Source organism: Procambarus clarkii, chromosome 65, assembly GCF_040958095.1.
Source record: "Procambarus clarkii isolate CNS0578487 chromosome 65, FALCON_Pclarkii_2.0, whole genome shotgun sequence".
NCBI lineage: Eukaryota > Metazoa > Arthropoda > Malacostraca > Decapoda > Cambaridae > Procambarus > Procambarus clarkii.
In genome coordinates, this window is record NC_091214.1 from 31,208,444 (window position 1) to 31,232,890 (window position 24,447).

At 40.7% G+C, this 24,447-nt stretch overlaps 1 protein-coding gene across 1 annotated transcript in view; it reads right to left on the bottom strand.

Moving 5' to 3' along the window:
• Positions 1–12,416, bottom strand: part of LOC123752098 (N-acetylated-alpha-linked acidic dipeptidase 2-like) — a 62,910-nt gene extending 50,494 nt beyond the window's left edge. The window contains exons 1-4 of the mRNA XM_069309682.1: positions 12,293–12,416; positions 10,020–10,121; positions 9,142–9,298; positions 1,153–1,273 (exon numbers count right to left, since the gene is read on the bottom strand). Of these exons, the coding sequence (XP_069165783.1) occupies positions 1,153–1,273; positions 9,142–9,298; positions 10,020–10,121; positions 12,293–12,411 (499 nt within the window). The 5' untranslated portion in view covers positions 12,412–12,416. The remainder of the gene's footprint in view (positions 1–1,152; positions 1,274–9,141; positions 9,299–10,019; positions 10,122–12,292) is intronic.
• Positions 12,417–24,447: the final 12,031 nt, after the last annotated feature.

Below are 24,447 nucleotides of genomic sequence, written 5' to 3' on the forward strand. Positions count from 1 at the left end.
AATCAAATTATATTCAGTAGCAACAGATTAAGCTGCTAGACATCTATGTTCAAGAAAATTAAATCAAAGAATGGAGGCAGATAATAACCTGTGGTTTTTTATAGACGCTCTGCGTGACGACAAGCTACCCAGCTATAACCCCCTCCTAAATGATGCATCAAATGGGAATAAAGGTACTTAGCTAATAGGGCACTGTGTAAGTTAAGGCTTGCCGAAGTTCGCGTCCTAGGTTCAGGCGTCGTTGTAACGAACTCGTGGTGTCGAGCCTAGCCTAGATGTTGACGCGCTTCTCTGGCCGGTCACGTTGAGCTACACGGAACAAATTTAACAGGTTCCTGGCTGAATGTCAAATTAAATCTCTTAACAATTCAACACAATGTATAAAGTGACACTGACACCAGCTAAGTTGTTGTATCCAAAGGTTCTTCACACCTCACAGTGGCGACTTTCGTCTGGAGCTCTTGGTGGCGTCTACCCTGGTGGCTTGGGTAATGGCGTCTCTCTCTGAGCGCGTCGCCTCGTGTACTGGCGTCTCCCCTGCCCCGCTCCGCGTCCCGCATTTGATACACAAATTATTTACTATGAATATTATCATTTCTCGCAGTTGTGATTGAAATGCTTGGATAAGGACGGGTTTATTATTCAGAGGAGTTAAATATTATTATTTGCCCATTTTACGATGGTAAACAAGCAATGGAGATGAATTAAAATCTCTCCAGGGCATTCACGCGTGACGTTAAATTTATTACCAGATAACAGTTATAACTATAAACGCTCTATTTGGCAATAGTTGGGGATCAGTTTATCTGTAAATAATTATCACACAGAACATCGTTGTTTATAGAGAATCAAACTCAATTCTCAGACACACTGGATATAGTTGTGTTTATTATAATGGAATCTGACGCAATACTGGCGTCCAGTGACGTAAGAATTCTAGCCTTATTGTACAGATGTACTTATTAGTACATGTGAACTCTACGTTTGGTTAATTTTAATTACTACAATGATTAGTAGATTTAGTAATAATTAATAATAATACAACAGTGTTGTATTATGTTGGAAATTTCCAACAGCACCCACTCACCACCTGCCCCAGCACCCACTCACCACCTGCCCCAGCACCCACTCACCACCTGCCTCAGCACCCACCTGCAGGCGAGAAGGCATTGAAGGCGTGGACGAACTCCGGGTCGTCATCATCCTGCTGCAGCAGGGTCTCCGTGTAGGCGCTTGTGAAGACAACTTTGCCAGCACCGTCAATAAGGGTGATCTGTAACAACACGAGTCAAGTTAACAATGTTTTATGTAAGAATATAAAGATTACTGTAAATCTTGTATTAATTCTACTTGGATTAACTGATAATATTAAATTCTCATTTAATGCTAAGCGTAAAAATAGAAGAGGCTTATAAGACAAGCAACCTCGTTTATGACAACAGATTAGAGTGCCTCCTCACTTTGTACCAGGCTTCAACATGGCCCGGTAACAAGGTGAGGGACCTCAAAGTGAAGGGGCTGCAACATAGTAGTGTAGTTTGGTTTGGTTCGTTCTCGACTCGCAGTCGGAAATTTCTGGTTCGAATCCTAGGCGAGGACAGAAGTGGTTGGGCGCATTTCCCTTCCACCTAATACCTTTGTTCACCTATCGGTAAATAGGTACCCAGGAGTTAGTCAGCTTGTTGAGGGTCAATAGTTCGACCTTGGGGAAGGTACCTCGATACAAGCCTAACGTGTGTGTATGTATGTATGTATATACATACATACACACACATATGTATGTATATACATACATACATACATACGTACATACACATACATACATACATACAGGCTGCCTGTCGCCGACAAACTGGATAATTATTATTATTAAAGCGAGGCTCTTGACAAAGATCAAGGTCAGAGGTCTCTGGCCGTGGCATTTCTGGGCTGCAGCAGGACGAGGAGAACCAGACGGCTTTCACAGCGGCTCAGGTGGTAGCAAGGGTAAGTACAAGGTCTAACTTACAAGGTCGAGCCTCACCTCCCAAGCCCCAACATTCGTACCTATACTATTTTCAAGCGAGGACTTTTGTTCTCTCGATTTTCTTATATTTACTACTGAACTTGCAAATTGAGTTGGCATCAAGCACTTCCTTGTCGATTCCAATGCACTTATTGGCAACTCTTACCCCTGAAGGTCGTCTTGGTATCTTCTCTGGTTGATTTGTGCCCCTTCACGCTGTTGCTTATTATCTGAACACTGCTTCTTTGTCTGCGTGGTCAATTTACCTAATGATCTTTTATATCGTTATCATGTCCGCTGTTCCATACCTCCTCCAGGTGTTCCTAACCTCATATAGAGTATACACTTTATAGACGGTTCTTAACGTTACTCAGGACTAAAGTCCAATCCACACAGACCAGCTGCATCTCTTCTGAACTGAAGCAGCCCCCGTCCTCTCCAGCGTTCACACCAGCACTAAACTGATGTACTAAATTGCCCGAAACTAACTTAACCAAAGACCCACCAATAGAAAACGGGACATCCCGTTAATTTTGCGACCCGCTGTGATTTTTAGTACATGGGATTTTGGCCTCAAGGGGATTTATACGTCAAAATACGATGTACTAATCAAGAGTACGGGTTGACAAATCATGGCTGAGCTGCTGGGTAGAGTACATGTTCTTACCCGAAACGCTATGCGTACTAGTGGCTTTAGGTAATGTATGTACTACCTACCTCCTACCGAGCCGGTCGGCCAAGCGGACAGCACCCTGGACTTGTGATCCTGTGGTCCTGGGTTCGATCCCAGGCGCCGGCAAGAAACAATGGACAGAGTTTCTTTCACCCTATGCCCCTGTTACCTAGCAGTAAAATAGGTACCTGGGTGTTAGTCAGCTGTCACGGGCTGCTTCCTGGGGGTGGAGGCCTGGTCGAGGACCGGGCCGCGGGGACACTAAAGCCCCGAAATCATCTCAAGATAACCTCCATCTTCCAGTACTTTTTCTCATCCTCATATCGGACATAGACCAGAACACAACCTATAGCACTGTATCATCCTTTGCAGATGACACTAGGATTTTCATGAGAGTTGGCAACATAGAGGACACGGCAAACCTCCAATCAGATGTAGATCAGGTCTTTCTATGGGGTACAGAAAATAATATGGTGTTTAACGAGGATAAGTTCCAGCTTATGCGCTACGGAAAAATTGAAAATATAAAAACAGAAACCACGTACAAAACTCAGGCAAATCATAACATAGAACGAAAAGGCAATGTAAAGGATCTGGGTGTACTCATGTTGGAAGACCTTACCTTTAAAGAACACAATAAAGTAGCCGTCACAACTGCAAGAAAAATGACAGGTTGGATAACAAGAACTTTCCACACTAGAGATGCTATACCGATGATGATTTTTTTCAAAACGCTTGTGCTCTCTAGAGTGGAGTACTGCTGCACAATGACAGCCCCTTTCAAAGCTGGAGAAATTGCTGACCTGGAGAGCGTGCAGAGATCCTTTACTGCTAGAATCCACTCAGTAAAACATCTAAATTACTGGGACCGACTAAAGAGCCTAAATCTGTACTCCCTTGAGCGCAGGCTGGAGAGATACATAATAATTTACACGTGGAAAATAATTGAGGGGCTGGTCCCAAACCTGCACACAGAAATAACATCACATGAGACCAGGAGGCATGGCAGGATGTGTAGAATACCCCCGTTGAAAAGCAGAGGTGCAACAGGTACTCTGAGAGAGAACTCTATCAACATCAAAGGCCCGAGACTGTTCAATACGCTTCCACTACACATAAGGGGCATAACTGGTCGACCCACTCAGTGTTCAAGAGAGAACTGGATAAGCACCTCCAAAGGATACCTGATCAACCAGGCTGTGACTCATACGTCAGGCTGCGAGCAGCCGCGTCTAACAGCCTGGTTGATCAGTCCAGCAACCAGGAGGCCTGGTCGACGACCGGGCCGCGGGGACACTAAGCCCCGGAATCACCTCAAGGTAACCTCAAGGTAATCTTTAAATCTAACAATGTTTGTACTGTAACGCTGCAACTATGTATGTACTGTTCCTAAATAAATTATTATTATTATTATTATTACATAGAGTATGCTTCTCAGTAGATGTGCGGTCGTCTCTTCAATTTTATTTAACAACTTTAGATAAAACCATAGACAGGAACCCCAGAGTAGTTGTGGGGTGTTTCTTTTTGCTTTCACGACTGCAATGCGTACGTCGCCAGTGTACATGTGGCAGACGCTTCACGAAGCTGTCGGAATTTGCAGAAAGAAAATACGAGAGCAACCGTACAGGGCCTGGGAGCAAGGTCGAATTAGAGTCCTTGAGGGTCTCTTCTCAGACTAGCCTCACCTGGTCCTGCTCCACGTTGATCGTTGGAATCTCCTTAATGATTTAACACTTTAAGGGACTCCTAGGGTCCTCATCACATTTATAGTTTGTGACTTATAGGCAACTCGGTGTTGAAGACACTTAGAGCTGAAGGCTTGAGTAATGTTTGCAGTATTCAGAAGTGGTTCAACGGAAACACCGCATAAAGCTTAACAGTAGTTTATTTACTAACTTAACCACTAACACACAGGGTGCTTGATTTACTTTAGATTCGCGTCAGCAAAGCTATGGTTGTATTAGCGAGACTCTTGACGTCTGGCTAAACGACTCGTATCCACTCGTGGAGAAACACCTAACTTTACACAGTTGACAGCCAATCATTAACACGGCAACCTAACTGCCGGTATGCAAAGGGATCACAAGAGTTCCAACCGGATACTCGGTAATGATGATATGCAATAAATCAACAACTACACTGTCAATGGGACAGGCAATAACATGCACAATGATATTATCACAATAACTAATTGTGTGGTGTATGTGAAGCTCACATTCACAGACTAGTGAAATGCAGTGATACCACACAGATAAACACGCATTCACCGTTGATTCACCTATAACCTGTGACAGGTATGAGAAGGTGAGAACTGTGGTTGATCCCTCAGATCAACACAGACACAATAAAACAATGACAAAATCTTGTACTTACAGATAGGGTACCATTCCTTACTCACTCACTCACTCAGGCACATTTATACAAGCACTCGTAGGTGGCCTGACAGCTGGCTTCGCTCGTAGACACGGAGGGTACTTGCAGTAGGCCGGGCTGTATGCTTAATAGACAGACACACGCGCACCCACTGGCACTGGTGATGAGCAAGGTGGTGACGTCACGTAGTAGTGTGAGGGCGGCGGCGGGCGCTCGAGGCACAGAAGTACAGAGGTACTGGGGTACTGAGGTGCACGCTCGGGACGAGTGGCGGCTGTGGTACCATGCAGGTACACTTGTGGTAAAGTCACACACAGGTTACTTAGGCGGCGGCACTGCCTTAGTTCACTCTAAGTCACTCACAACGATCTTTGTCACCAGGGGTTACCTGATACCAGTCTGTTTCGCTCTGGAGATTTGTCACTTTAGGCTTCTGAATACTATATTCACAACCCGTGATTCTGGGCGGGTGTGTCGTATAATCTTCAGATGCTGAGTTAACTTGACGGTGAGGAATAGACGGTGTTCAGTCTATTGGCCGGTAGACTGAACAGAACACGTCCACTTTGCTAGAGATCCCTCACAAGAATGCCTGAAGCTCAGGGCGTCTTGTGGCACACACAAGGGGATTACATTTTGACCAATGGCATTGCAGCAAATGAGCGGGAACCAATCATATTAGCTCGTTCGATGAGCAGTAGCAGGAGTGACGTCATGAACACGTCACGATCACGTCATAGCTGTTATTGTCCATCGCGCCGGTTGACCCCAGAGGTCAGACGGTCTGGCGTCTACTCTCTCTCACGCTCCACCACTGATGTACTCCCTGACCCTTTGGTGGCAAGTATGCTTAACTCCCTGTATCTACTTCCTGCCTGGACATACGGCGGCCTCCGTATTATGAAAGTGTTCCTGGTTAAGTGGGCATTCTGGAGATACCCAACATGCCAGGCTGTATGCTCCAGGGTTAACAGAGATAGGACCTTGTGCACAAGATTGGTGCACTGTGCACAGCAATGAGCCATTCCAGTCAGCTGTGGGAGAATCTTGAGAGACACTCTCACAGTAGTGATGAGCTGTCCCATGATCATCAAAACTTTGTTAGTTATACAATGTTAAAATGACACTTTAGCTGCAACATGCTTAAGGTGTCACCCGTCTTTGTGCCCAATATTTTAAACGATGAATTATACATAACTGTCTTGTCTATCCTTATAGAAGGACAACATAGTTAGTGCCTTCATTATAAAGCCTTCGTTTTCTCTGAAGCAACAGAAGTCTTAACCCTTGCACTGCGCTCAACGAGATATTTCGTTTGACAGGTGGCGCGAAATAATTTCGAATTTAGCAACATTTCATTCTTAAACAGTTTTGGAGTTTCATTAATGTAATTTACCTTCTCTCTCATGTCTTAGGTCTTCTGTGGAACTCGGTGTACAATTATTTGCATATTATTTTGAGACAATCTTCAGGATGTCTGGATTTGGAGTAAATAGATATTTTTTAGGTTTAGCTACTCGAAATGAAATGTCCATGTAGCAAGGGCTATAGTGAGCCCGTAATGTGTAGTAAATAGCCCAGTACATGTCCATGTAGCACGGGCTATAGTGAGCCCGTCATGTGTAGTAAATAGCCTAGTACATGTCCATGTAGCACGGGCTATAGTGAGCCCGTAATGTGTAGTAAATAGATGTTCAACAACACATATGAAAGCACACTGACCTCAGGTGCAGCATTCTCTCCCGTCACCTGCTTAGTATGGGCCGACACGCCGGTTGTGCTCTTCTTGAAGCCATATGTTTGAGAAAAATCCTAGTCAATATGAACACTATTAAGACACACGTACCTTAACACACTCACAACTGCACCTCTACAGACACTCATATGACAATCACACCTTTATAAGTAATTATCAAAAGATGGTACCAAGCCGGGGGAGAATATGTAGCACCATCAAATATGTGGGATATTCAAAAGGCGCTAAACATCACCAAGGATGCCAATACGAGAACAAAAGCGCCTAAGGAGAACTATATCAAAGGTTTCTGCTTCACCAAGGATTCTATCGAGGGGACAAGTGACCGCGTCGGACGGTTGGGAAGCAAGACTCACGCTCGTCCTGGAAGTCAGGCCATTCAACAAGGATATGCACAACTGTAAGAGGGACAATGCAGTTTGGACACTAAGGAGCAGGGCGGCGCTCCATTAAGTGCCTGAGAGTTAAGCGTGTATGACCAATACACAACCTTGCTAGAGCCGTTTCCCACCGCCGGTTACGGGGCAACCCGTTCTCGCAAATTCGTAAAGTCAATATTGACTTATTAACTACGTGCATAGGTGATATACTAAACATAATAGATACCCCTAAAAAGATTCATAGAAAACACCGACCTTACCTAACCTTGTTAGTATCTTAAGATAAGCATCTTATTGCTTCGTAATTACAATTATTACCTAACCTATACCTATTATAGGTTAGGTAATAATTGTAATTACGAAGCAATAAGATGCTTATCTTAAGATACTAACAAGGTTAGGTACGGTCGGTGTTTTCTATTAATCTTTTTAAGGGTATCTATTATGTTAAGTATGTCACCTATGCACATATTTAATAAGTCAATATTGACTTATTAAATTTGCGAGAACGGGTTGTACGGGGACACACTACTCTTAAGAGTACGCAGTTTGTTACCAGTAACACAGGATCAACAACCCTGCCAACGGGCATGGATTCAAGAATGAATAACTGGGTAGAAGTTGAAATAAGGAACACCTTTGTGGGAATGGGACAAGTACGGATAGCCTCTTTAGCGGCAATGTCCGCACTCTCATTTAAGGACACACCAATATGGCTAGGAACCCAGCAAATCTACTGGATATAAGAAACAGCCAATGTTGAATATCGACTACCACCTGATGGACTGGATTAAATGACACCAGAGCCACGAGGCCACTGCGAGAGTCTACTACGACAACAAAGGAAAACCGAGTGAGAAAACAGTTGACGATGACCATACAGAATTGCATAAAGTTCTGTCATGAAAGTGCTACTCTCCGAGGGCAGGAAACACATTATTTGCTATTATTTATATATACAAGAGTTCTTACGCAGGTAAGAACTCTTGCGTAAGTTCTTAAGCAATGTAAGAGTTCTTACATTCTTTTAAAGCCACTAGCACGCATAGCGTTTCGGGCAGACACTTAAATCCTAATTTTCCCTGGAATGCGACCCACCAAATCGCTTAACAACCAGGTACCCATTCACTGCTGGGTGAACAGAGGCTGCAGTTCAGGATTGGCGCCCAGTCCATCCTCCTCTGACAGGATACGAGCCCAGACCAAAACACTGGTGATGCGCCGGGCGAGTGTTTTACCACTGCGCCACTGGGACAAAAATATAGGTATATAGATGCGACCAAGAAATATAACGGAGTAGCCTAGTACACAGTCGGGAGACCTAGACCCATCTGTGAAGACGGAAATGGGGCGGGAGTGTGAAGGAAAGTGTGCAAGGAAAAAGGCGTTTCAGAACTGTTGGAGGAGTAAAAGGTTTTGTCATGTGGGTCAGGGTTTGAAAAGAATTTGAAACAGAGGCCCTCCACGGGGGCAAGGATGGAATGACATGAGAAATATTAGTAACACAACCCGAGAGAATCTTGCACCAGAGGAGTACTCACCAGGTTGGGGTTGGTGTGGTTGGGACCAGAGGAGTACTCACCAGGTTGGGGTTGGTGTGGTTGGGGCCAGAGGAGTACTCACCATGTTGGGGTTGGTGTGGTTGGGGCCAGAGGAGTACTCACCAGGTTGGGGTTGGTGTGGTTGGGACCAGAGGAGTACTCACCAGGTTGGGGTTGGTGTGGTTGGGGCCAGAGGAGTACTCACCATGTTGGGGTTGGTGTGGTTGGGGCCAGAGGAGTACTCACCAGGTTGGGGTTGGTGTGGTTGGGACCAGAGGAGTACTCACCAGGTTGGGGTTGGTGTGGTTGGGGCCAGAGGAGTACTCACCAGGTTGGGTTTGGTGTGGTTGGGACCAGAGGAGTACTCACCAGGTTGGGGTTGGTGTGGTTGGGACCAGAGGAGTACTCACCAGGTTGGGTTTGGTGTGGTTGGGGCGAGAGAGAAGGACATCATAAGGAACAAGATCAGCAGTGTCGAAGCCCAACTTCAGGAAGCGATCTTGTATCATGATAGCGAGCTGGTCGTCCCTCTCAGTGCCGGCCAGGTGGGGCCTCTTGGTCAGCTCCCTGCAACGTACACAACACTTGCAACACACAACACTGGCAACACACTCAACACTGGCAACACACTCAACACTGGAGTATAAAGTCTGACAACATAACATTCTATTTTCGAGAGTTGAAACGGAATATGTAATCCTACAACGATATATTATTACATAGCACTATTCATGTACTGTAATCTCGGATAATAACTGGGGAGAAGGGGGTGGGCTGAATGTGAGGGGGGGGGCTGACTGTGAGGGAGGAGGGGGGCTGACTGTGAGGGAGGAGGGGGGCTGACTGTGAGGGGGGGGCGCTGACGGTGAGAGAGAGGGGGGGCTGACGTCAGACAAACACCCCCCCCCCACCCACCCACCCACCCTATCATGCAGACACACATGGATAGTTTGCTTTATACTTCATTCAGTGTTCATTTATACCTTCCCAACTTGCTCCTGTGCCAGGTAAGTTCACTACGGGCTCACCATAGCCCGTGCTACTTGAAACTTTTGTTCTGAGTAGCTGAATCTAAAACTAACTAACTTCGTTTACATTTGTTTACCGTTATAAGTTATGTACATTTTTACCATCAATTAGTGTACATTTACTACTGTTATTGCACATCCTTACATAATTTACTTACAAAATGTATTTTCATTAACATACACAACGAGCAGTATATATATACACATCCACAGGGTCAATATACACCCCCCCCCCATCATACAACCACAAGAATACTCACATGAGGTTGTTTCTGAGGTTATCTGTGCTGACCAGGTCAATAATCCTCTTATTAATGTTCTCCTCAGACTTCCATCTATCCGTCACCAGTCTGCCCATCACGCTGTAAGTTCAAACATGATATACTGGTTACTAACATGATTTGATACACATAAATATTGACCAATATTTAGTATTTTTAAATATTGGCCAATATTTAGTATTTGTTATTTAATATTTAGTTGTTAGAATTATTGACATATTCTATGAGTAATTTGACATCAACGTTTAAAATAAATCATTATTGGAAACTTTGATTTAACTATCTTACTTTTGCCTAATTGTAGACATATTAGAATTCATTATCTATATTAAAATTATTGTTACTCTAGATATAATTGCTTTTATATTATTAGCTATACAAGTTTCAATATTTATATAATTATTAAAACATTGTCTAGATTACTGTTTTTACTAATAATAATATTAACATAAGTAATCGTTATTTATACAGAGAGAGAGAGAGAGAGAGTGTGTGTGTGTGTGTGTGTGTGTGTGTGTGTGTGTACACTCACCTAGTTGTGCTTGCTGGGGTTGAGCTCTGGCTCTTTAGTCCCGCCTCTCAACTGTCAATCAACTGGTGTACAGATTCCTGAGCCTACTGGGCTCTATCACATCTACATTTGAAACTGTGTATGGAGTCAGCCTCTCTATCACATCTACATTTGAAACTGTATGGAGTCAGCCTCCACCACATCACTGCCTAATGCATTCCACCTGTTATTTAGTATTTTACTAAAATACTAGTAATACTAGTGATGTGTGTGTGTTACAAACACACAAGGGAACTTGAGCACACACACACACACACACACACACACACACACACACACACACACACACACACACACACACACACACACACACACACACACACACACACACACACACACACACACACACTGAACTAGTGATCACCGGGCTAATAACCTCCGCAGATTTTCAAACCATCTTTGGTCCCGTAACTATTGAATCCCCGGCCTGGTGGCGGATCTAAATAGAGGCACCGAATGAAGGAAATGAATGAAGAATCCACCATACCATGATACTGTTGATCAGCCTGTTGTTATCAGTTAATTACTAATCTTTCCACTATAATAGCCAGCCATCCCACCACCTCAGTCTTAGCTGAGGAAACTACATACTTCAAATTCAAACTCGTAACTGATTACGAATGACTGAAAGCAGTGGCACCTGCCAACAGGTGTATTCATGAAGCAAGCTCAACCCCCGCAGGCAACAATTAGATGAATGTACACAACACACACACACACACACACACACACACACACACACACACACACACACACACACACACACACACACACACACAGGGACCTGACAGCTGAGTGGACAACGCTTCGGATGCTATTCCTGAGGTTCCGGGTTCGATCCCCGGTGGAGGCAGAAACAAATGGGTAGAATTTCTTTCACCCTGTTGCCCCTGTTACCTAGCAGTAAATAGGTACCTGGGAGTTAGACAGCTGCTAAGGAACTGCAGCTGTCTTGCAGCTGCCTGGTGTGTAAGAGAGAATTATATGTGTAGTAGATATGATAGAAGAAAATAGGTTGGAAGTTAGCACATTAGACAACCGACGGTTAGAAAGGCGGGGTCCAAGAGCTAACATCTCGAACTTGCAAGCAAAACGAGAAAACACACACATACACGTGCTCAACAAGTCTCAAAAGCTGATAAACGTGAATTGTGGGGAAAGTCTAAGAAGTAATAAACATCAAAACATGGAACGCTAAAGAAAATTGGGAATACATGATCACCACATACAAAATACTCAATGAGCACTGATTCTTTGGCATTGGTGGTAGTGAACGTGATGAAGGAAAAATAAATATTAAAGTGCCCGTCTGAGACAGAAGAAAGCGCTTAAACATAAAAAAATCTGAATATATAAGTAATTATATATTAAATTTTTCAAGAAATGTAGAAATACTTGATCCTGCGTCACCTGCTTACCAACAAGACCATTCCTCCACCATCTGATAGACTAATGGGTGTAGAGTCAACAATTAACTAATAATATAAAAACAAAATTTTGCAAGTATTTACCTACTTATAAGTTTCTTAGATTAAGGACCTGCCCGAAACGCTGCGCGTACTAGTGGCTTTACAAGAATGTAAACACCATGCTATGTATCCTCACAATCCCAATGTACCTTTTTGTATATATATAAATAAATAAAATGGGTTTAAGCAATCAGAGTGACCCTCGCACTGACCTGATCTTCTCTTTGTCGCTGTCCGAGACGGTCTCAGTGCCGAAGTGACCAATCAGACCACCAATCAGCAGGCCGAGTGCCGCCGTGGCAACTGCCACAGCTATAGTTTGTGACACCATCTGTCAACAGATAGACAATGTAAGAAATTAACATACAGTAAGACACCTAAAGTTAAGGCCTGGCTATAAGCCAAATGTTGAAAACTACACAAATCAATTCACGTAGCCTAATTATGAATACATTGGGACATCTTTTGTATTGATGCTGATGTTGTATTAAGAGGTTCACGGAGCATACAGAGTGTGTGCGCCCTAAACATCTGCATTACACCAATATGCCTAGCATATTGCTGTAATGCAGCCTGTTATTGAAATACTTAGGTAAATCGTGTAGCAGTCTTCATATATGACAAAAATTGCGACAAAAGCAAACTGATATATGGTCATGACTACGATAATGAACCAGCCCGTCTTCCTAAGGTTTCCCAAACGTCAAGAAACTATCGTACTAAAGTGCTCTTTTCCTAACCTACCAAAGGACCCAAAACAGGCCGGGCGTATTTCCAGCGAAATCAGTTGCGAGTCGTGTGTAAACCGTTTTTCATTCATAAACAGGGTGGTTGGCGGGTGCATGGAATCACTTTTGGGTCTTTGTTTGGAGGACACACTGGGTTAGAACATTTCCGGAACAAGCAACCCGTCCTCGACTCAAGTCCATTACATCCAGCGGTCGACCCCACAGACGCATTAATAAATTTTAACATGCTGTTCATTCAAAACAGGAATTTTCTCAAGTATAAATTAATATTATAATATATTAACATATTGTGTATATATAGGTATAGGTTAGGTTAGGTGTTTTGGTTCTGTTGGCGATTATTTGTATTTGTAGTACGTGGGTGAAGCATTTACAGCGTTGTGGTTCGAACAAAATTCGTCAGTGAAACACTTGTTCCGGATATGTTCGAACGTCAGCAGTTGTGAGTCGTGTGTAAACCGCTTTTCATTCATAAACAGGGGGTTTGGCGGGTGCATGGAATCACTTTTGGATCTTTGTTTGGAGGACACACTGGGTTCGAACACTTCCGGAACAAGTGCTTCACTGACGAAGTTTGATCAAACCACAACGCTATAAATGCTTCACCTACGTACTACAAATACAAATAATCGCCAACAGAACCTAAACACCTAACCTAACCTATGCCTATAAATACACAATATGTTAATATATTATAATATTAATTTATATTTGAGAAAATTCCCGTTTTGAATGAACATGAAAAAAATTTATGAATACGTCTTTGGGGTCGACCACTGGATGGAATGGACTTGGTCTTAAGACGGGTTGCTTGGTCACGGTTAGTGCATAATAATGTCAGTTGGATGCGAGAGCCATGTCGGTATCTTTATCATTTATCAATTCTGATTGAAATTACCTACTTAAAATTATCTGCTAGATTAAGGACCTGCCCGAAACGCTGCGCATACTAGTGGCTTTACAAGAATGTAAATACTGTACTATCCAATGTATTCTCACAAACCCAATGTACCTTCTTGTATATATATAAATAAATAAATAAATAAATTTAGGAGAGTGGCCAATACTCGCAGTGACTCGTCTGGACAATATATGAAGCCTGTCCTTGACAGCGTCCAGGATCGGGATAAAATCATTTCTTTCCGCAGGAAGTTTAAACTATATATTATGTCATCACACGGAAGTGGTCTTTATAGAAGGTCAGATTGAGCCTAGATATAACTATGAAGTACTCTTAGTTAAAGGTGATGTTTTGGATATACTTAATGACATATTTAGAAGTCTTTTGGGATATACTTGTTAACATATTTAGAAGTCTTGGCCATATTCCCTTATCCAGCCCATTATCCTGAATAGCATATCACATTTTGACGTATAATTTCCCCCCCCCCCCCCCATAAGGCCAAAAACTAATGCATACAAAAAGCAGCCGTTCACGAAATTGACGGTGATGTCCCGTTTTCTGTCCGTGGGTCGTCGGGTAGGTTAGGTTCGGGCAATTTAGTACATCAGTTTAGTGACGCTGGGAAGAACGGGCTGAACAACCATGTCAAGATCAGTATAATTTGGTCCGCTCGTTCTTCAAAGTATAAATTATACAATTAGAATATTAGCATTCAAAATAACTGTAAGGAGGTAGATCGATATATATGCCACACAAACTACAGCATATTATATATATATATACACACACACCATCCACGGGAATGCCATCCACGAGGTCCTTCGTAAGAAGATCACTGACCTGAAGAGGATGAACGAGAGGATTGAAGACATCGATGCTCATGATGCACTTTACCTCATCACCAGATGCTTGTCCCTCCCCAGGCTGACCTACTTTCTAAGATGTTCGCCATCTTTCAACAATATTAAATTAGAAGAGTACGACAACTTGCTGAAATCAACACTAATCACCGCCCAGCAAACACAAATCATCTACACAACGTTCGCCTATCTCTTGCCATAGGTGTGGGAATGATTTGCATTGAGAATGGTGCAGGAGAGCCTTTGAGAAACTTTTACTCAAAAAATCCAAACACAAAGGTTTAATTATAAATTGTTTTTCTACAATTATTTTCTTCCAAATGTAAAACAAATAGTTTTTACATGTTTAAATATAAAATTTATGGTGTTTTTTTGTAAAATTCATTAATAAATTGTGAATGATATATATTGGCTGAGTGAAACCTTTATAATCCATTTAGTTATAATTTGAACAGAAAAAAGTATTTTTCCAAATTTTCTAAAAATTGCTCTTTTTAACACAATTTGACTCCTTATACATTCCACTAAACACTATATCATGTTTAAATATATAATTTATGTATTATTCTCTAAAATAATTTATATAAATTATATAAGTTGCTGGAAAGTGGTGTTAAGGATTTTGAAAACATTTTGTTGTGTTAATATGTTCTTATTAACTATGTCTCAAGTTCACAGTTTATCAAACAAGAATATTAATATTCGTCAACTCTTAAAATCTTATATGTTATCTTGCTGGTGCAAAAAAGGGTGAATCTTTAGGAACAGCTATAGTATCTATATATCACAAATGGTGTTTTCCCTAACTCAAACAATGTAGGGTTTATTATTCTACACATATTTCTAATGACTCTTAGATGTTTACATTCTCTGAAGTATAATTGTGAAGGCTGTGTCCATCACTCTCAACACAGATTCTTAAACTCGTCTCTGCAGGTTCAACTATATAATTAGTTTCCATTTTGAATTTCCATGGACATTTGTATCCAAAATGAAACCAATGTGGTTTCCTTCAGCGCCTTCAGCCAGCACATTTGCTCATTCATTTCCACAGATTCCAACAAGGTAGGGGATTTACAGAAATTTGTATATTCATATTGTTATATATTAAAAATATGAATGCAGTTCAATATGATAAGACAAATACATGAGTTTATGATAAATTCGTTTTCTGTGATATACCATTGATATGCTCTTTTTTTCTTTAAACGGCAGACTAAACTAAAGTGCTCACATCAACAGATTTGATGTATAAATGGTCAACGCTCAACAGAGTTAGTATAAATGTATTAGTATAAATCTTACTTGTCTCATTGTTAATTCACATTCAATGTCAACTTGTGGTTTTGATGTGGCACGTTTGGCCAAGACACCCCACCCCATTATGCACCCCATACCCATCTTGTGGGCGGTTGTGGAAAGGGTTACAGAGGCACATAATGGGCTCAGGGACTGAACCCCACAATTCATTTAGCTAAGCAAGTTACAATCTTGATGAGCTAGTTACAAAATTCAATATAAGTCATCACATCAACAATGGGTTCGAGATCGACCTCAAGTACAGGTTCTAAATTAAGCAACTGACATATGTGGAGAGCTAGTATCAAAATTTATATGTTTGTCCTGCACACCGTCCCCCATCCAGTGGGCAGCGGTGGATAGGTTACAATCACTTAGTTGTTATCTACAGTTAGCAAACTGGGGATATTTGGCTAAAATTTCTGGTAGCAGATCATTTTGAATGAAATATTGACACATCGCTGGAACATTGGTTATAGAATTGTCTCTAAATTCATGTATCTTTTCGCACTCCATCACATAGTGACGGAGGGTGTGCGAATAATTTTGTTGACACAGTTTACATTTGGTCAGGTCTACATCAGCAGATAATGAGAATTCCCAGAGATACTTGTAACCGAGTCTAAGCCGAGCAGTAGTAACATCTAGAAGTCTGCTGATTTTATTGGATGATCCATAGATGTGTGGCTCCTCTTGTATGATATGTATGATAGATGGAATTACTAGTTCCAGTTTCTAGGCAGGCGATGAGTACTCACAATAACCTTAATTAAGCGTCAAAACAAAAATGTGTATACTCTTTTTACTCTCCTGACCTTAGTTCTCGAGCTATGTATTTCATTTTGGTACCAACGTGTTCGCAATAACATTCTCTAGAAGAAAATCAGCAAAAACGGTCACCAAAAGTTATATGAATACCAGCACCCAATAAATACCTACGTAGATGACTCGCCGTGAGTGCCCAAGAGCAACAAAATGTTTTTACTCTTGGGATTGTTATCACTTCCACACTTGTCCTACAGCGTTAATTTTGGTATCAATGTACTCGCAATGAAATTCCCAACACGGTGATATGAATATAAACGTAGAATAATGGTCGCTGCCCACCCGCAAGAGTGTGGGAAGTGGCGGAACTGTTACCCAGTATTGGTGACAAGACGACACATGGGCGATACAGTGCTTTGAAAGTTTATAATTATATCACTGTCCTGACATTATTATTGTATGTACGTCATTCATTTTTGTGCCAATGTTTTCGCAATAGAATGTTCTATGAGCCCGTAGGTAAAAAAGAGCAACAAAGCGTAAGATAGAATAGCACCATATATAAAACAACGCTGGTACATATCAGTGAGCGTCAAACACACACGAAATGTGTGTGTTTGATGGTGGTCAAACGATGTTTGATGTGTTTGATCAGGTGATGTCCTGATCCGCATAATTAAAGTATGAATTATGTTGAGAAAAAATAAGAAAAAAGGGAAAAAACAGGGGTGGGAGAAACATGACAGAAAAAGAGTAAAAATACAATTTGGTCAACAAAACAGCATTGTTTAAAATAAAAGATATGGATTGACATTTTGGGGGTTAGGTTGGTAGGTTACATTGAGTTAATTAGGTAGTACTTAGTGTTTATCTGTTATAGATAGGAGCTGCCTGGTATGGGCCAATAGGCCTTCTGCAGTTACCTTTGTTTTTATGTTTTTGCCCTGTAACCTAAATGGTTAGAGAGGCACATATATGGGCTTAGGGACTGAACCCCACACTACATTTAGCTAAGCTGGTTACAATCTTGATGATATAGTTACAAAATTCTGTATAAGTCGTCACATTATCAATGGGTTCGAGATCAACCACAATTTCCTGAATAGATATAACAAAGGGGATATTAATAGGGTATTAAAATTGTCAACACAAGATAGAACACGAAACAATGGGTATAAATTGGATAAGTTTAGATTTAGGAAAGACTTGGGTAAATACAGGTAAATAAATACAAATTTATAAATAAATCTATAAATCCAACATTATGTTTGTAAATCAACTATGTATGTATGAAAAAAAATGACTAATACGTTCGGCGAATGACTTTGACTTCAACTTCACTTTGACTTCGTTCATGTCATCGTATTTTCCGTAATATATAAAGGTTATGACAATGCAATTATATTATTGTGTGCAAATAAGTTTGAAATTTCATGTACCCTAAAAATATTAAAATAAAGAATAAGAATAATTAAATAATTGTTGTAGTAAATTGTCACACGTTCATCATACGCAAACGAACACACAGTTTGGAGCGTCAGTACAAGACCGCCGCCATTTTAAAACACGGCTTCGAATGTAAGTAATGTTTTTCTCGTACTAACACTGTGTTATACAATAGATTTGGTCTTGAATTCACAAATTTAGTTGTTACATCTGACAGAGTATGTTAGACGGTGTAATGCTGGTCCATGTTAACGTATTTGTGGGCTTGGTTGGTTTAAATGTGGAGGCGAGGCCTGGCAGTGCTGGTGTATGTGGAGGCGAGGCGAGGCCTGGCAGTGCTGGTGTATGTGGAGGCGAGGCCTGGCTGTGCTAGTGTGTATGTGGAGGCGAGGCCTGGCTGTGCTAGTGTGTATGTGGAGGCGAGGCATGTACAACACTCCCCAATAGGAAGAAAACCCACTGGGTTCTAGGCTAGGTTAGGCTTATCTGTAATAATTGAATTAAGCCTAGCAAAGCCTAGAACCTAGTTCAGTAATTTAAAAAATGTTGTAACTTGAAAAATGCCATTCAATACATTACACAATTTAAATATTTTCAGGCAATCAACACAACCCTCATGTTGGCTAACCCTCTCTCATGTTGGTCAATAATTTAATTATTTTTTTATGGAGTAATCTTTGCTGTTGAAATGTAGTCTTTTTGAGACTACATTTCAAATGTAGTGTGTGTGGAGGCGTGTATGTTAGGTATTACCTAATATACACGGTGTAATATATCTATCTGTGTGAAATAGATTAAATCCATTTATTTGATATTCAGCTAATAGTTCTGTATTTTCTACATTCATCCATGTTTTGGTAAGTGCAATAATATGTATTGTTTCATTGCAGATTAGAGATTCAAGATAGTTCTAGATTTCCGAAGTACTGAAACGCGCGCCATACAGGCTTGGTGGATCTAGGTGCAAGGTAAAATTATTTACATTTACTTTTGTATTTATGTTTTGTATTTATATGCATATATGCATTTATATGCATTATTCTATAGAATAATAGATCTCGTAATAATTTTGCAAAAATAGTGGCATTTACTATTTTTAAAAGATTATTAAAAAATTTACTGATATGGTGCATTCGGAAGGGCGAAGAGGGAGAACGGCCTGTTGACATAGCTCGGGTGCAGGGGGGGGGGGGGGGTTGTGTAAAAGCCTGGTTTGTGCCTCGGAGAGGCTATGGGATCCAGTAAGTTCAGTAGAACTTCGGTTTCAACCCTTTTACCCTGTTGTAGCTCAGTCGATTAAGGCAGTGTCTGGGATGCTCCCGGACGCAGGTTCGAATCCTCGTCACGGCCCTTGTGGATTTGTTCATTTGATGCATCACGTTATTGTGATCTGTGTGTGTAATTCTTCACTTGCTACAGCAACAGGAATGTGTGTGTATGTATTTGTGTTGTTGAATATGACCGAAAGTGTAAGATTAATGATTCTAACACAAATCGTCTGAATATTTGTTTTTCTTCACTGTCGAGAGTAGTTAAAAAAATTTACTCGAGTTTATTTTCACACTTTATTTATGGTCCTTAAGTCCCTCTCCTTAATGCTGCTGCTGTTTCTCGCATCTTTGCATCGCTTGTATGTTTGGGGGTTTGGCCTCTTGCTATATATTGATTCCATTTGTGTGTGTTTGGGTCTCAGGCCCTCTCGCAATTTCTGTTGAACAAACCCCTTTTCCTAGTTCTGCATCTCTCCTTTGGTACAAATTTTGTTGTGCTTTTATCATATATTTCACAAAACTTGACATACATTTCATTTACTTCATGTCCTATCAGCAAGTGTTTGTCAAATTCTTTAAGGAAAGTTTATCATCCTGATTGCAGATCTCTAGCGATATTATGTCAACTTCTTGTGGATTCGCAATCATTATTTAATTTACCTTTAGGTGTTCTTTCACCAGCACAGCAACACTGTACCTCTCCCAACCAGTTTAAGATAAAAACTAAGTACTAACTAATTAACTCAATGTAACCTACCTTACCCCCAAAATGACAACCCATGTCTTCTATTTTAAACAATGCTGTTTTGTTGACCAAATTGTATTTTTGTTTTTTTCTGCAATGTTTCCCCCCCCCCCACCACTCTACCACCACATTGAGTTTAGTAGCTCTGTGCACGTCAGGTGCTGTTTAATATACAGACCTACTCCTCCATTTGACCTAGTTTCTCTATCACATCTATATCACTTTGTGCTTTAGCCCTGGTGGAGCTTGGTCCACCAGGCTGTTGTTTGGAGTGGCCCGCAGATCCACATACAGTCTGCATATGATATACAGTCTGTTGATCAATTAAACTACAGTAGTTAGTTTTTATCATCCGAATGCACCAATATGTGTTCATTCTTCCCAGATGAAGGAACTAGGTAATATTCATCATCTGAATGCACCATCTGATGCTTTAACACACTCATGATACACGAGAGGTTTAAAAAACTTTTAAAACTTTTAAAACTTTTTGACCTATGTATTTAAAAGCAATTCTAAAGTTAAAAAGTGTAGCATAGGCCCCTCGCAGAATGTTCTTAATATGATCCTCAGGTTATAGTTTTCTATCTAAAACCACCCCTAGATCTCTTTCTTGATCAGAATTCTTTATAGATCTCAGTGGCTCGATCATAGAAACTGCTCTAAATCCTTGTTGGCCTGGATTGTGGAGGTCATTGGTCTCTATAAAACTAGTAATCTGACTCCTGATCACTCTCAAATAATTTTATTATGTGGGATGTTAGTGCAACTGGTCTATAATTCTTTGCCAATGCTTGTGTTGTGTTGTGTTGTTTTGGTAGTGATGTGCAATGTGTTGTTTTGGTAGTGATTCGTCCAGTTCTGGTAGTAGTGCGGTTGTTGTGTAGTGTAGTACTTGTGTGCTTGTTAATGACTTGTATTCCAGTCTTGTGGGTATCTCCTTTCCCCTACGGGCCAACTGCTTTGTTCTTACCTAGCATTTTGCTTTGTTTGGGTATGAATGTTTGTGTGCCGTATATTTTGCAAAATTTGCCATATATCTCATTATTTACTCCTCTGCCTAGCAACAAGTCTGTCTAATTATACTCATTAACTGTTTTTCAAAGTTCCCCATAGTGTCCTTTATTGAAATCGAGTTCATGAACCGTTTCAATGTTCTTATTTTCTTCTAGATTATATCTTAAAGTATATTTAAATGTTATTGTTATTATTGTTATTAAATGTTATTGTGACATTGCATTGCAATTGAGCTATGTTGTTTACCATACCGTTCATTTCGTGAGTATAAGTATAGATGCCACACTTGTGACAGGTAAAACCATGCCTTTTTTGAAAAACAGCACCGTCTGTTGCACGTAAGAGCAACCCACACTATATTATGTTGCGATATTATTTCAATATTTCCGATTGTATTGATAATTTGAATTTTCATAGATTTCAATTTATTTTCATTTCGATTTAATAATTTTGTGTGACATTGCATTGAAATTGAGCTGTGTTGTTTACCATACTGTTCATTTCATGAGTATAGTTTATTTTTTTATTTTTTTCATTTCATTTTTTTAGCTGTTCTTATTTTTCAGTGATGGGAATATCAGATCATTTGATGTTCCCAATTTTCTGATGGAAGCATCAGACCATTATAGAATGCATCGGATGAGGTAGTTTGGAATGGTGGGGAGGACGAGAGGGGGGTATGGTGGGGAAGACGAGGGGACAGAGGAGAGGGTAATGGTGGGGAGGACGAGGGGACTGGGGAGTTGGGGATGGTGGGGACAGGGGAATGCTGGGGAGGACAAAGGGACAGGTGAATGGGAGATGGTGGGGGAGGAAGAAGGACAGGGGAGGGGAAAATGGTAAGGAGGACGATGGGACAGGGAAGTGGGAATAGTGGGGATGATGTGGGGACAGGGAAGTGGGAAGGACGAGAGGACTGTGGAATGGGGAATAGCAAAGTGAATTATAATTATATATATTAATTAATTCTTATAAATTTCCAGAAGCCTGTATCAACACCCACACTAATGCAACTGAAAGAGATGTTGAGACAAGTATTGCTGATATGTTGAAGAACGCCCCAAACAAACTCGGTGGAAACAGATACAAGGTAAAGTTTGCCAATTTGCTGTAGTCTAATTCAATTTCTTTTTAGTAATCTTCGAGAACATTTATGCTATGAATAAGATAAAATAATGTAACTGATTTTGATTTATTTACTATTTATTATTTATTTACCGTTATTAGTATAATAGATCTCGTAATAATTTTGCAAAAATAATGGCATTTACTATTTTAAAAAGCTCGGGTGCAGGGGGGGGGGTTATGTAAAAGCCTGGTTTGTGCCTCGGAGAGGCTATGGGATCCAGTAAGATCGTCCTTCCTTTCCTCCCTAGAATCTGGATGTAGCAGGTGCTCAATTGTCAAAAGTGAAAAATTGGTTTTGTCTTCCGAATGCACCATTTCTGTAAATTTGCTAATAATCTTTTAAAAATAGTAAATGCCATTATTTTTGCAAAATTATTACGAGATCTATTATACTAATAACGGTTTGATAAAATACAGTAGACTGCCTACTGGATAATAGTTCCAGTCCACCTGTAGACAGGGATCTCACATCAGCTTGTATATTATACAAGGATAAGATTTGATAAATTCAGTTATTTGACTGAACACTGGCTCTGTTTAAATCAGAGATTTAAACATACATAGTCTAACCTAGCTCCATAACTAACAGCCATTAGCCATTCATGCACAGCCATCAGCTGGGCCATAGACCGGCAATTTTGCTTTTTTCCCAAGCCGGTCTGTTTTTTTTCGATGCCTCAGTGGCCCATGCACAGGTCCGTTCAAGGGGATTAAATAGCCGTTCTATGGCCCCAGGGTTTGTATTTTATCAAACTCTTATTAGAATAATAGATCTCGTAATAATTTTGCAAAAATAGTGGCATTTACTATTTTAAAAAGCTCGGGTGCAGGGGGGGGGGGGGTTATGTAAAAGCCTGGTTTGTGCCTCGGAGAGGCTATGGGATCCAGTAAGATCGTCCTTCCTTTCCTCCCTAGAATCTGGATGTAGCAGGTGCTCAATTGTCAAAAGTGAAAAATTGGTTTTGTCTTCCGAATGCACCATTTCTGTAAATTTGCTAATAATCTTTTAAAAATAGTAAATGCCATTATTTTTGCAAAATTATTACGAGATCTATTATACTAATAACGGTTTGATAAAATACAGTAGACTGCCTACTGGATAATAGTTCCAGTCCACCTGTAGACAGGGATCTCACATCAGCTTGTATATTATACAAGGATAAGATTTGATAAATTCAGTTATTTGACTGAACACTGGCTCTGTTTAAATCAGAGATTTAGACATACATAGTCTAACCTAGCTCCATAACTAACAGCCATTAGCCATTCATGCACAGCCATCAGCTGGGCCATAGACCGGCAATTTTGCTTTTTTCCCAAGCCGGTCTGTTTTTTTTCGATGCCTCAGTGGCCCATGCACAGGTCCGTTCAAGGGGATTAAATAGCCGTTCTATGGCCCCAGGGTTTGTATTTTATCAAACTCTTATTAGAATAATAGATCTCGTAATAATTTTGCAAAAATAGTGGCATTTACTATTTTAAAAAGCTCGGGTGCAGGGGGGGGGGGTTATGTAAAAGCCTGGTTTGTGCCTCGGAGAGGCTATGGGATCCAGTAAGATCGTCCTTCCTTTCCTCCCTAGAATCTGGATGTAGCAGGTGCTCAATTGTCAAAAGTGAAAAATTGGTTTTGTCTTCCGAATGCACCATTTCTGTAAATTTGCTAATAATCTTTTAAAAATAGTAAATGCCATTATTTTTGCAAAATTATTACGAGATCTATTATACTAATAACGGTTTGATAAAATACAGTAGACTGCCTACTGGATAATAGTTCCAGTCCACCTGTAGACAGGGATCTCACATCAGCTTGTATATTATACAAGGATAAGATTTGATAAATTCAGTTATTTGACTGAACACTGGCTCTGTTTAAATCAGAGATTTAAACATACATAGTCTAACCTAGCTCCATAACTAACAGCCATTAGCCATTCATGCACAGCCATCAGCTGGGCCATAGACCGGCAATTTTGCTTTTTTCCCAAGCCGGTCTGTTTTTTTTCGATGCCTCAGTGGCCCATGCACAGGTCCGTTCAAGGGGATTAAATAGCCGTTCTATGGCCCCAGGGTTTGTATTTTATCAAACTCTTATTAGAATAATAGATCTCGTAATAATTTTGCAAAAATAGTGGCATTTACTATTTTAAAAAGCTCGGGTGCAGGGGGGGGGGGGGGGGTTATGT